The sequence below is a fragment of the Liolophura sinensis genome, chromosome 6, assembly GCF_032854445.1.
Source record: "Liolophura sinensis isolate JHLJ2023 chromosome 6, CUHK_Ljap_v2, whole genome shotgun sequence".
In the NCBI taxonomy this organism is placed as follows: domain Eukaryota; kingdom Metazoa; phylum Mollusca; class Polyplacophora; order Chitonida; family Chitonidae; genus Liolophura; species Liolophura sinensis.
In genome coordinates, this window is record NC_088300.1 from 23,517,232 (window position 1) to 23,531,924 (window position 14,693).

A 14,693-nucleotide genomic window follows, 5' to 3' on the forward strand; every position below is an offset into this window, starting at 1 on the left:
AAACACAGTTAACATCACCGCAATTCATTTTTTCTTAATTCACAGTGCTTCTTAACCATGTGTAATTTGCCACTGTTTAAGCATTTGCATGAACAGTTAGAATGACACCTGAATTAAGGCAAATTGAAAAGAAGCCGTATTTCACCAGTTTCACTGGTTTCACCGATTTTCACAAGGTCATCGCTGCTCTGTTTTTCTCTCTACGCTGCATGTATTTAGTTATGTTATGTACGTCTATATTCAAGGCCTCTTGAAAATATATTTTTGTACAACAGCTATTGTAGGTATTCACATACAGGCGAATACAACACCTGTATGCGGTCTTAAGTCAGGAGATTGGTGGTGCTTTACAATACCTTCACTCTAGTTTCTTCCACCATTCAAACTGACTGAAATTAATTTAAAAAATTCTTGTGAACGGTGTTAAACACAAGTCAACATTATAAGAATTAGGAAAATTAGGACAAATTAGGAAATACGCTTAAATAACCAAAAAGCAGTTCAGGTAAATGGTATCATTTCTTATGCTTATATTGTTTACTGAACACGATGTAAAGCCCCAATACTACATACAGGATACATCTGTACATCTACAGGAGTGGTTCCCACACCATGACTTGCGAAATTCGATCGTCCTAAACAGCTCGCCTTATCTATACACGTGTTCACGGTTCAACAGCCACAAGTTGCAAGGCGTACATATTTATCCCATGTTATTGTACAGTGTAGTCATGTAGAAGGTGAATCGTTCTGAAGGATTGCAAAATTCGGTCATACAAATTTTTTGAGAGTAAGGACGCATGCACTATATGTAAGATACAAGCGCTGAGAATGAATTATGAAACATTATATGAATCGGACAGAATAGTGAAACATTGTGTAAATCAGACAGAACAATGAAGGAGTATATAAATCAGACAGAATAGTGAAACATTGTGTAAATCAGACAGAACAATGAAGCAGTATATAAATCAGACAGAAAAGTGAAACATTGTGTAAATCAGACAGAACAATGAAGCATTATATAAATCAGACAAAATAGTAAAACATTGTGTAAATCAGACAGAATAAAGAAGCATTATATAAATCAGACAGAATCATGAAATATTATATAAATCAGTCAGAATAATGGAACATTATTTCACTCAGACTGGATAATGAACCATTACATATTACAATGAGACAATTAACCGATAGAGGACAACGTGGAAACCGTTATTATTAGGAGATGATTTCTCGCCTTCACCGGTTTCAAAATTTTCTGCAGTTATGAAAAGAAACTGGAGGCAACAAAGCTGTGCGTGGTAAAGTGGAAGGTTTTATGTACAAATGCATTGTAAAACAACAAAACGCTCATCTCTATACCTGAAAACTCATTTTCGGGATATATCACATAATCAGCAGATTTATTACATTATCAGCAAATTTACTACATTATCAGCAAATTCCTTTCGTAATCAGCAGATTTGTTACATTCTCAGCAGATTTATTACATTAGCATAGTATGTTTCTAATGACAGCAGTTAACGATGGTAACATTTTGCATCAACTGTTACAAGCATATGACTGAAAGGTAACTCATCTATTCCCAAAAAGTCTACGTCTTAAAGCCGCACGTGTTCTCATCAAAAAAGTAATTTAATCGTTACAAAGGTTAAGTAAAATAACAGGAGTTTTAAAAACGTAAGTTAACATGCACTACTTAGATCACTTGCATTTTGATCAGCGGAAGTATTACACCGTTTGGCGTGAAGTGAGAATGTAATCTATAGCCTACTATCCTTACTTTCCTCACCCTCTGTGTGACAGGTGGCTTACTATATCCCGCTTCTCTGTATGAATTTATGTAAAGTGAATTCAAGCTTCCGTGCAAAATTTTCATGCTATCAGATAGACAGGTGTTCACGATGTCCTATATTCTGAAGGCCATTCAAGCTGAGAAACGGCGTTTCTCATTGTATACATGATATATATTTCGATTAATCACGGGCTCAATATAGAATTTTCATACCCATGGGTGTGACAAGTAGCTCTTTCGTATAATTTATATACCATTTGGTTTCAACATGAGTATAACCAGTGTAGCTATAAGGAATATAAGTTTGTAGCTGAATGTCGCATGCCCCCCAGTCGCCGATACCACACGACACTCGGAGTTCTCTGGGAGAGGTTCCTGGATGCTCGGTATAGCTTCCATGCTGAAACTTTCCTAGAAAAAGGATTCATAAAAAAGAGCGATTAATACATATGTGTAGTAATGACAGACTAATGTTTGTTTTGAGGTGCTCTTACATTTTACCAAGCCGTTTTTTTTTTCACGATGTAGTACCGATCTTGGTCTGATTTCGTTCGTTGTATTCCGATATTGCCCCGATTTCGTCCCTATGACGTGCAAAAAAATGCTGGAAAAGTCACTGATTGGGTATTTTTGTTTTCTATGACCAGCACCGGACCTTCACGATTTCAAGCTATTTGCGGTGTCAGCTGTTTTCGTCATCAAGAATTTAGTCCATGCTTCCCGACGTACTGCGCTATATCCTGATGTTTCCCGAAGGACCCCAATGTTTCTCGATGTATCCTGGTGTATCCCGCCTACACGGAGGTTATACCAAGAAAATTAGGAAATATTTCACCAGTTTCAAAACTCTCGCAATATGCTTTAGATATGAGACTGTGCTACGAGCTGCATCCCGATTTGACCACCGACTTCTTATCGATGTTTTTATTTTCCCCGATTTTACATTGGGACACATCTGTGACGCGCAACGCAAGTCAATTATAGATGAATCTCATACTAATGGCTCTTAACATACTACCTGACATAATTTGACGTCCTGATGATGAATCCCGTCATATTTTTGTCGCAAGTTGCGATCAAAACGCGAAAAGCTCAATTTCCCCTATTTTTGCAGGTCACGTGACACAACACTGTTACAGCTGTAAAGCTGAAAACTGCTGTGTATAAAGGGCTATATATGCACTGTATGTTGAAAATATTTGACCTATGTCAAAAAACACATGGCATGCACGCTTTCGACAATGTCCAAAGGCTGAAGTGTTGACACGGCGTCTTTAGTCCATACCAATTGGTGTTTAATGCGATCATACGTTAAACCCATGCATGCAAGTCAGACAGCTGGTAATGGTCATATATATTTCAGGCGCAACGTTGGAATCTGAAGTACAGAAGGCCCTATGTCGCTATCTACTCTCTGTACGACGGACCCCTATACCTGTATGGTTTCAGTTTCTGTCGAGAGACACTAGTTTTTTTCTGACACAAGTGGTGAGCACTCGTACAAGCTGAAAGTCTTCGAGAAAGACTGCGAATTTTCATTGGTGGAGGGATAAAGATTAAATCTATACAAGTCTATATGAATCTATCTGAGTTAACGATAATATGACCTGTTCACAAATGATGTACTAAAACCCCAGCACGTCTCCCCCGTACAAGGATTTGTAGGATGTTTTGTAGGGTGTTTCGGCAGATGTTGGCAGACTGTAAGGCTACGGCCTCTGCTTAAGGAAAGTAGTCGGTATATAAAGTGGCCATTAGCCTAAAGGTTTATCTCGAAGAAGTATCAGTGAAGGTCATATTATAACTTACACTCAGCAGGTATAGCATGCATCTTGCTTTATGAAACTCAGTTCCAACATGTATGTATACAGTTTGTATTCCTGACATCTAATAGACATTCCCAACAGTTATAACCATGGCATACACTTACTGGGTATCTAAGATGACTTACGTAACGTAGGAGCCATAATCACAATTATTCACTAAATCATAATCAAAATCGTTAATTAAACCATAATCATTCATTGTATCTGTTGTCGATTCAACGAACAGTTTAGCATATAATACATGAGCTAAGTTACTTCGAAGATATTCATTTAAATAAATTTAATATTACACTTCTTACGATGATTGCTTACGTACTGTTCCTTTAGTAGTTTAGACTTACCGAAGATGGTCTATACTCATCAATGCAGCCTGCGATGTGAACAGGGTAATTCTTAAGGAGTGAATACTTCTGGAAGTCCTCTCTAACCTTACGGTCTGACCAGTCAATGGCGTTCTCGAAGAAATCCTTCCAGCTCCTCCCTTGGTACTCGAGTGGGGTCAGGATATTAGGGCTCCACTGACGGCTGTGTGCAAATAATATTTGTCGTAATAATTAGATTTGTAAAAATCCCTGACGACGGAGGTGGAGAATACAGCACCCATTTAAAACTTGTTACGACTGCCGTCTAAGTTTTAGTCCAAGGACGCTCATTATATGAGCTTGCATCGCAACTTGTTTAATTCTCGAGGGAAGGATGTGGGGCCTAAGCATAATGACTGTTTTAAGAGAAGAAGAGGGTGACTAACGCTGTGGCTAAATCGGTCAAAATGCGAAAATAGTCATACTTGGGATGAGTATTCTCAGCGTGTAAAGAGCGATGCAAACTGATGCAGATAAACATGCTCCAATAAACATGTTCCAATAAAATGGGCAAGTCTTGCCTTTTTCTGGATGAACATGCTCCATTAAAGAAAGGAACAACACTCAACACTCAGTAATAAAAATGTTAAAAGTTGTCTGAGTGATGGTAGAATGTATTCTGCTATTGCAGCAGATTATTCTGTTAAAAATAACTCACATACTAGTGTTCTATTAATTCAATATAATGACTCTATTATACTAACAGAATATTATGTTGACTATAAAAGAATATTGTGTTATAATAACAGAATACTTTCTAGCATCACTTAGACGAACCACTTTCTGTTAAATTTAACAGATTTTTTTTTGAGTGAAGCTGATCATACTCAGGTTGAACAGAGTTATATGACCGTAAAACGGAACAAGCTGCTATAACCAGGATGAAGCATTCGGATTTGAATGTGTTTAGTTAGTTCTAATTAGAATGAACATACTCAGCTGTAGCGTTTCTGAAGGCAAGGTTGAAATGTACGGAAGGGTGACTTGCACACTGGATCAGCGGTATTTTGGGATAATACATCACAAAGGCGATGCACATCTCCTCTCTTGTGCTTAATCCGGACTATAAAGAAACGAAAACACAAAAGATAGATTTGAGACTTATACAACCTTCAAGTGCTAGATGATGTTGAGAACATTACAGTAGGTTACAGAAATCTAGAAAAGCGAGTAAAACCAAAACAGCGATGGCAGTGTGGTGGCAAATAGTTACAAATTCCGCCACATATCAGACATACCACATTCATACCCTTTGCTCAGTCAATATCATTGGCTTCCCTCTTGAACATAACAAAGTCTATTTTATAGACTTAAAAGAATGAAGCCCATTCGGACACACGAAAATCAATTGTGCACTTTCGCCAACAACACGCGTTTTCAGGAAACAGCTAAATTTTGCCAATCAAGATATTCCAAAAAAGTAATTTAACCAAAATAAGTAGTTTATATTCTTATGAGAATGAGCTTTTAAAATGACCACTAAAATATCAGAATTTTTCAGAAACTATTTCCAGTGGACTTTCTGACAACAGCACATATGCACAGATCTTACCAAGTTTAGTCATTGAAAATAATATCAGAGTTAAATTTTTGATTAATCAACAAATCATTCAGTGATGGATGGCCAGTCACTTATTGATTTTACTGCTCACAACGGATGAGATACTTACATATGTCATATCAGTTCTGTCTTCCGTGTTGTAGACACATTGTATAAGCGTTCTGTCTCCCTTTTCAACGACAGCATAAAACAGAAGGATCTAATATTTATTCTGTACGGAATCCATCTTACAATGTTATAAAGGTGATTTTTCTATGTTTTAGGTGTTGTTAACATATTTAATATCCTGTATTCGACGAATATTTCACTTATGCAACAGCAGCCAGCATTGTGGTGGGAGGAAACCGAGCAAAGTCCGGAGAAAACCCATGACCATCTGCAGGTTGGTGGCAGACCTTCCCACGTACGGCCGGAGTGGACCGAAATAATTGGAGAAGATTATGTTAATTCAATTCCATTGTGGGCAAGTCCATTTTCAAGTATATGGTGCTCAGTTAGCAATGTGGTAAAACAAAGCAATGTTCCATCAGTCTCGGGGTACCCAGTGGAATGTGCTTACCTTTTGGATAACCCTTTCCTCTGGCAAAAGCCGTGTTTCTTGAAAATTGAAGTCATAATTGTTGTCCTGGGCAAGTACATCCAGCTCCTTACCATCCCGGATGTGACGTAACCGAATTTTATGGCCGGCCAGATGTGAGTGAAGTATGGCAGCAAAGACGTTGAGTTTGTCAGTCTGATTTCCCATTCCCTGAAAGGATGTTGGGATAATTTGTTTTAGCCGGCCTGGCAGCGGTTTATGTGCTCAAGATTACTTTCTCTATTAAATGGAGGTTTGAGTAGCCAAGGAAAAACCGGCACATTATTTAGACGGATCGCTCATACAAACTATATGAAAACCTATGTCTCTGGAAATTTTGGCTGATGAACACTTCTTGATGAATTATTTTTGGGTGAAGTGCCCGCAAGCATGAACCTCGGTTATCCAAAAGAACATAGGACGTGTTTATAGCGCATGAATGCCTACAAATACACAGGTAGAGGCGCTGGTGGTAAGGTGCAGAGGTTTCGAAATATATCGTTACGACAACTGAGTGACTTCCCCCTGATAGTTGACGTCATCACTTCACGGCAGGGTTGAGTTAATCTGTCAATGTTAACGTGGGATGGTATTTAGAATATAGAAAACTAACTGAACAGGACTATATTCATCTTTTGAATTATGTTCTGGGATGGATTCGGTTCCCATTGTTGCAAAAAAATAATGATTGTCTGTAGTTCGATATAAACAGAAATATTTCCATGTTTTAAGATAGGGAAGTATAGCCTTACCATGTCGTAATAATATAATAAAGAAAACTGCGTATGCCACCCTTTTGCAAAAGTTCTAAGAGAGTTTTGAGCTCCTGGAAAAATAACTGTCCCCTTTTTCTTTTCCGTCGATTTGTCAATGGAATAACATCATACCTGACTCAGACAATCGCTGGAGCAAGCACCCTCGCTAAGAAACTCTTTATAGTACGGCGGGATGACGTGGGAGTCCCAGACGTTCATACCCATGTAGAGAATACCAGCGTCATACTGGCGTAGTTGTGACGTCATGATCAGTCGGAGGCCTGAGGAATCCCGCATTCCTAAACACACATACTTATTTATGTTTTTGGTACCTACGCAATGCACTTATAGCAAGTGCTGAAAAGTTATATTTACATTGTAAAAAACGACAATGCAAAATAAAATCATGCGGCCAAATATTTGTTTTTAACGTGTAACACCTTTTGGGGTTTCCCCCGGGCTCTGGCCGGTTGAATCGCATCATAATGCTGACCACCTATAAGTGAAATATTTTTGACTGCGGCGTAAAACACCAATCAAATCAATCAATAAATAAATATTAACAACAAATGGATTTTTCAGATTTGTAAGCACTTTGATTAATTCAGTCATTTGAATATATGGTACTCTTTATGAGTCAATGACATAATAACCTAATCTGCTATTGTAAAACTATACCTGACAGTAAGCGAGGATTATCATAGTGCACCTCCATTAGAAACATCATAGGTTTCTCGCTGTCTCCAATTGGCATACCAACATGGACAGGGAAGGAAAACACCTGGTCAAAAAGTAACACGTGCTTTTGAAATTTATACAGTCATTCGTTATTAAACCCCGGATTTTCTCCACTAACAAAGCTGACCGCCGTAGCATAAGTGAAAAGTATGGCGTTAAACTCCAATCAATTAAGTAAATAACTTTACAACCACTCACGTAATCAGGATGATGGGAAAAATAGACTATAGAGACTGTTACGAAATAATACAGCAACAGTTACTGATTACAGTATTCGTTAATCTGATTCTTTTTAATGCCACACTTAAAGAAATTCATCTGATGCAATGACAGACATACTCATGGACGGAGGAAACCGAAGCGCCCGGAGTAAACCAACGACCTGTGGGAAACATACGTCGTATTTTCAACAATTTACAATGTACTTCACGTAAGATCAGGCAAAGGAGTGCCGTCGACCGCTTTCTATTATAGGAGAATATAAGCGAAATTGGTAGAAATCACCAGAAGAAAACAACCCAATCATAGCTGTCTGTTTAAAATTATGGTAAAATCAGCTCCCACTGATAAAGTATTTTATTGTACAACAGAATAATTAACCACAATCACAAATACGAAAAAAATATCCAAGGATACTCACCCCTCCGCCAATGGCCCAGGCAAAATAGTTCGCCTCACAACGCCACCACTCTGGGGGCATGTTACGATGGCGACACTGGTGGCTGACCTCCAAACTTTCGTTAGAGTAGTAAGGACATGCATGCAGAATTATGTGATGTACTTCCGATTCACGGCCGGGCTGAATAACGGGCTCCACCTGTGGACAGAAAATACTGGAGTAAGACAGCAAATGTGGCCTGCGTGGTTCCATCAACACGTAATAATATAGCCGTTTTCGTTGTTTTGGTTTGGCTCCATAAGAGTTCTCAATGTTACCTTTCACAAGAACATTTTTGTTTGATCAGTCGTTAGCAATCCAACTCATTGTTTGGTGCGATCAAAAATACGGTTTAACTTAAATTAGCTTATGAGAGCTAGTCGAATTTTGTGTTAACCAGTGGTATTTGCAGGTAGATTAATATTTGTGTTGTTCATTTGTTTGTTTGTTTTTTTTTTATACATTAAAGTGGCTCTCAGGCATTCTGACAAACTTCAATACATAATATGACAAAAAGGCACATTTTGGCAGCTTGCATGGCGATGTATCCAGCTGAAATATTTGGCACACTTTGTTACACTATGGAGTGAAACCATGGGCATTATTAATTTCCGAAGAAGTCCAGGAAGAGAGAAGAATCGTTTACCTGTATGACGTGGTGCTTTCTGGTTAGGTCGGGAAATTTAAAGGACGAACATAAGTAAGTGGTATCCGTTGCTGGTATAAGAACCTGAGTTAAAAACAAGAAGAAAAGAGGAATCAAAAAACACGCATTACAGCAGTGTAATCAGTGTATTGTTGGTTTGCGGAGTTTTGTCACAGTGTTTGAGCGTCAGTAGCCTAAAACATGTCACAAAAAAGTCATTGTCGACCTCCACATACCTGCCTAAGTAAATGGTCTGTGTTAAAAGCTACACGATATAGGTACTGAAAGCTTGTCGTATGTCGCAGCTAAAAATGGACGATAGTGGGCAGAAATGCAAATGGGAACGCTTGACAGAAAACAAATGGACATCACATGACAGAAAGTAAAGTACAATAATCGGCAGCCAAAAATTAACATTAGCAAAAATGGACACCACCTGGCGAAAAAAAAAAGGAACACAGGTATAACAGGAATGAAATGCACCAAACGTGTTCTTCAAAATATAAAACGCCATATTATATACTAACATTTGGGCTGAGCAGATCCAGAGTGACGGTATCAGCGGGTAATGGGGGCAGATCCTGGGTGTAGGTCAGTAGGTACATACTCCTCACCCCTCTGTTCTGGAAATGGTACATTAAATGTCCATCCGGACCCGGCTCAGAGTCGCTATAAGCCCAGATAACACGGGCCGTGTCATTCTGAAATATTCAAAAATTGTTTTTTTTTTCTAAAACAGGCATCGAAAATGATAATTGGTCATTGATAATTTTAAGGAATTTCTGGACTAGCACGCATACACTTCAGCTATACTGTTATCTTTTTAAAGCTCTTTCACGAAAGCAAATGGTTGTTTAAAATTGTCATAAATTGATATGTGTCCTTGAAACATCTTAATGCCAAAAAGATGTAAATATGTACGAAGCACATTGTTGACCACATGTACATTCATAACCTTATGTTTTTCAAGACATTTGAAATTACGCCTGCATGTGCCTTTGACAGTATTTAGTTGTCATCCTTGGTCTAATCAAAGAAAAACGTCTGTGCATTATACTAGCATTTTACATTTGGTCATACTAGTGAAAATATAGTGTTTCAACATTATCTCAAGATGTTTTACTTTTACTCAAGCCCTAATATCTTTGTGAAAGTGTAAAAAAAGTTATTTTAGTATTTGCTCAATGCAAATGTCTATATCTTACGTTGATGCTGAAGTCATTGTTTGAGCATAGGATGAGCCGCCGACTGAACCTGAGTGTGGTGTGTGTACCGTTCTGGGAGCCGCTCAATAGGTTGTAGTCAGACATCATGTCAACGACAGGCTCAAACTTCCCGGGGGCAAAGCGGTCCTGAAAAAAAAAAAAACACTGAGTAGTTAATCTCATGGTTTGTTTCCCAAAATAGTTATTTAATATAAATGTGGATGGAGTTTACCAATAGAGAAAACTGTACAAAAGTGACAAACTTCACTCTAAGAACCAATTTGGTAAACTCACAAGGCAAATATATCATTATAAAACTATGAAGGTGCACTGCGAGGAGTTTGAAGCTGAACTGATCATCATTCTCTTGCTCTGCATGCATGAGTAAAACTTAAAAGAAAAGAGCGCTTATATAACTTATATCTTAAATGAAAGCGTTAACAGATTACACGTCATGGTGCTTAGCTTTGCCCAGTAGCTATTCGGGACATGGCATTCCAGGCAGTTTGTATAGCTTTTCTATTTAAGTTATAGTATTGTAAGGTGTGTATTGTTGTGTGGTGGGGTGGAGGTTGGGGTGGAGGTGGGGTGGGGTGTAGGGTGTTGTGTGGTGGGGTGGGGTGGAGGTATGGTGGAGGTGGGGGTGGAGGTGGGGTGGGGGGTGGAGGTGGGGTGGGGAGTTGTTGGGGGGAGGTGGGGCAGGGTGTATTGGTTGTGCAGGGGTAGGAGGTTATTTGAACTGGCATTTTCAAAGACTAGGTGATGCATTCGTTGACCACTGACCTACTCCTCAGATGTTCGTTGTGAAAAGGAGGTGCTTTATTAATTGACGTCACTCTACCACTTGACATAAACCTAGTTTTTAAAACAGCCGACTCGTCTTCAAATGTTAGCAAGATTTAGTATTAGTATTAGTATTAAGTTACGGCCCTTACGTCCTTCAGCTGCATCGCAGTGGCAGAAGATTTGACGCCAGTTCGTTGAAGAATTTACTTTTCACATTAAACACGGGAGAAGTTGAAGGACAAATGATACACAGGAACTTCAGTTTAACAACACTTAATTACAATACTGTACAACATTTTCGGCGGTTTGTACCATTACACTCACATCATATGTTTTCAAACTAGCCTTGTAACCACTTATCATTGTCAAGTTACCTGTAAATTGGCTTTTCCTGTGGCGTCCTCTACCCAGCCAGTCGCCATATCCGAGCCGGTCATATCCCCGTTGGGAGAGAACCCCAAACCTACATACCCCAGGGTCATAACCTGGACTTCAAAGGTGATTTCATTGTCGTCAAAGTCCCAGAATAAGTGGAATTTATTTCCTGGATCCAACACCACATGATGAGGTAAGGAGTTTCCACCAATGCTATGGGCATATACCGCATAAAGGGTACAAACGATAAACACTCCCTGCGAAAGCATGTTTAACACAGATCCAGATATGTAAGCTGCCTTGGGTTTGTACTCCAAGCTCGAGGTTCTGGTCTATACACCTGACGGGTAAAGGACTGTTCACCCAGGGGAACACGTGACGAACACACCTTGTATAACCTGGCTAAGGTCGGACATTGAGCAGTTCTAATGAAAAGGGTAGACCTTACAATGATAGACTCAAACATCCGGGTGAGTAAGGCTCGCAAAACAAGACACAGACAAATTCTTTCAGCATGTATTATAATATATGTATGTAACCACAGACCAAGAAGTTTATTATTGGTATAGCAGCAAGCGAACTTTTTATATTATTTATTTATTTATTTATTAACGTATTAAATAATTAATTAATCTATTTATTCAGTAAGTTGTTTATATTGTCGCTATTTGACTCCATATACAAGAATATTTTGACGGCGGTCAATTATTACTAGTCCGCGCTCATGTTCCCGCCTTTATGAAACTGCAGCGTTGAGTGCAGAAAGTAGAACGGCTGGGTGACGGTTTCTCGTTCCCTGTCACACTGACCGCACACGAGAGCAGATACGCTTTACTGAAGTTAGACAATGCACTGTCTGACACTTGGCAGTGATCGGTTTTTCCACATGGTGACTTGAACTTCGTGTGTAAACACAGCCATTCGTTACAGATAAATATGCACGTACAGTATATCCTTGCCGCCAAGACTGAAATCTCATGCGTGATTTTTGGAACCGAGGAAATAAATTGTCAATATATTAATATATGTCAATATTCATTAAAAAAAGTCTGTTGTCTTATCTTTTGTCTTCTCCTTATGTGTTTCTCCACGCTCAAGTAACAAAATAAATACACAAAAATCAATAAATGACATATTTGGAATCTAAACAAGATGGAAGTTCCCCGGTGTGAAAAGTAGGCTCTTCAATGAATTAACGTTACCTGACTCCCCGTGCAATTTAAGTCCGAATGTCTCTCAAGTCCCTAACGAGGATGGGGACATGGATTGCTATGCGCACTCCGGATTGCTAATGCCCATAAATCTAATCGACGTCGCATATGTGGAAAAATTATGAGTACTTCGGGTGTGTACACCGTGAAATCGGGGGACCTCTTGTGTACTTCTGCTACGCAGATCCACAACAGGGTTGTGAAGTTCCTTGGTGTTCTCCACGTTTCTCGTATAACCCACAAACGCATCCTGTTCAATCTGTAGTTGACATGTTGCTTGAAATCTGTACTCAAGCAACTTATCCGACATCGATCTCACTTAATGCTCACTAGAAAATAGTGTGTCGTTCGACTGGTCTGTTGACACTACATGTACCTATCTCTGTGACGGTCGTGGGTTTCCACGGGGCTCTGCCCGGTTTCCTCTCAGCATAATGCTAGCCACCGTCCGTATAAGTGAAATATTCTTGAGTACGTGTAAAACACCAATCAGATAAATAAATAAATAAATGTCTCTGTGGCAGCGACAGCCTCTTGTATACAGGCCTGTTAAGCACGAGTAACTTGGCTCCTCGTGTTAACCCAGGAGGCTATTCTGTAAGGTGAAGTATTGAATGCGCAAATGCTGTTTAAGGCCGCGCTCAAGAGTTGTTCGCTTAAATGGCGGTCAGGTTTAACCGCCGATCCCCGACGAAGTACTGAATATGCAAATGTTGTTTAAGGCCGTGCTAAAGCATTGTTCACTTATATGGCGGTCGGGTTTAACCGCCGACCTCCGACGAAGTATTGAATGCACAAGTGCTGTTTAAGGACTGTGCTGAAGAACTGATCGCTTATATGGCGGTCAGGTTTAACCGACGATCTTCGCCAAGTAGAGCCCTCATTGCTGCCTTGGAGCTGCACCCGAAACGATTCAGTCGCAGAGAGCCAGCCCTTTAACTACTGAGCCAGCGAGGACAACACTTGGAATGTTTACCACTGTAGAATTCCCATGTGTCCATTCTAATAATGAAAATAAATTTACTGCTTATATGTAGGGGATATTCGATATACTTGAGGCTCAAGTATTAACATTGTTTATGTCTTATGTTATGTTATGTTATGTTATGTCTTTATGTTTAACTTAGATAAACAGTTTATCAATGGGAAAACGATATACGCCCGGACAAGTTTTAGTTATTTTTAATCCGTCTCAGGTATGGAATCTGACTGACAAGTTAAAATGTAACTTTCAAAACGCAGCTATAATCAGATTCATGAGAACGTCTGCCCGGTTGTCTTGATGCCTATCTTCACACAACGCAAAGAGCCAAACTGCGTTCCTTATTCATGCACATTTGCATATTCTATACAACCGTATTTCGTCCAATCGTAAATTTCAACACGAAATGGAATATCCCCTACTTCTTCCGAATAGTATATGTACATAGACATATTCCGAAACCAAAATTGTACTGCATGTAAGATGTCTTCATCCACGCACTTTAATTATTGGGAGACACAGATCGATTTGTTATGTTTCTTCTAAAAGAAAGAGTGTGTAAGCAATAAGCTGTCCAAGAGTTGAAATGAAAGCTTTGCTAATAACTACATGTAGGCCTTACGGAAATCTTTGCACTGCAATGTCACGATTATGTACAGGTACAACTGCACCCACAAAAACTCTAATTAAAACAGTTTGTCGGTGGTGTGCTTGTCGTGTTAAAATCGTCTTGCAAAAACTCTAGGCTAGTGTGTATGCAAAAAAAAAATGTTTTCCCTTCTGTATACATCTTTGCCATACCTCTGCATGCGTTATTTAGAGCTAAACAGGATACATCCTTTTCACCGCAAGAGAGGTTTCGCTATATCACGTATACTTTCGCGGGGACCGATACGGGATGTCGCTTTTGAGCGGCCCGTTACGAATACCCATCGTACCCTGGACTTCACGTGTGTGTAGAACGATTATCTTGGAAGGTATTTTTTTCATTCTGCAAGGAACGTTATGGAGACCATTAGTATACCTTTGCTTGTTCTCGGTAGTAAATTTGACAAAAATTTTAGTTAAAAAATGAGCAAAAAACATTTGCTGATCAAGAGGGGCATCAACAACATATCCGTCTCGAAGTACGACGGAAATAACGAAAAATCAGTTTCCTCACCTTTGCACGCAAACAATTACGGTTATCTTATTCGTATCCGTATATGTTTAA

General features: G+C 39.2%; 1 protein-coding gene across 1 annotated transcript; it reads right to left on the bottom strand.

Annotated features, from left to right (window-relative positions):
- Positions 1-517: 517 nt before the first annotated feature.
- LOC135468384 (DBH-like monooxygenase protein 1) lies at positions 518-11,748 on the bottom strand. Its single transcript, XM_064746617.1, has 12 exons — positions 11,287-11,748; positions 10,127-10,273; positions 9,449-9,622; positions 8,922-9,005; positions 8,258-8,434; positions 7,558-7,660; positions 7,012-7,178; positions 6,107-6,295; positions 5,657-5,716; positions 4,922-5,049; positions 3,966-4,149; positions 518-2,209 (listed from the first exon to the last, which is right to left on the bottom strand). Exons 1-12 carry the CDS (start codon positions 11,554-11,556, stop codon positions 2,045-2,047), a joined length of 1,848 nt encoding a protein of 615 aa, XP_064602687.1. The 5' UTR covers positions 11,557-11,748; the 3' UTR covers positions 518-2,044.
- Between the last annotated feature and the right edge of the window lie 2,945 nt (positions 11,749-14,693).

Excerpts from the sequence above, each read along its gene's own strand:
- LOC135468384 (XM_064746617.1), bottom strand. The coding sequence starts at position 11,556 with ATGCTTTCGCAGGGAGTGTTTATCGTTTGTACCCTTTATGCGGTATAT. Across the intron at positions 9,006-9,448 it reads TGGATCTGCTCAGCCCAAAT|GTTCTTATACCAGCAACGGA; the intron begins GTTAGTATATAA and ends TTTTTAACTCAG. Across the intron at positions 5,717-6,106 it reads AGGAAAGGGTTATCCAAAAG|GGAGACAGAACGCTTATACA; the intron begins GTAAGCACATTC and ends GTCGTTGAAAAG.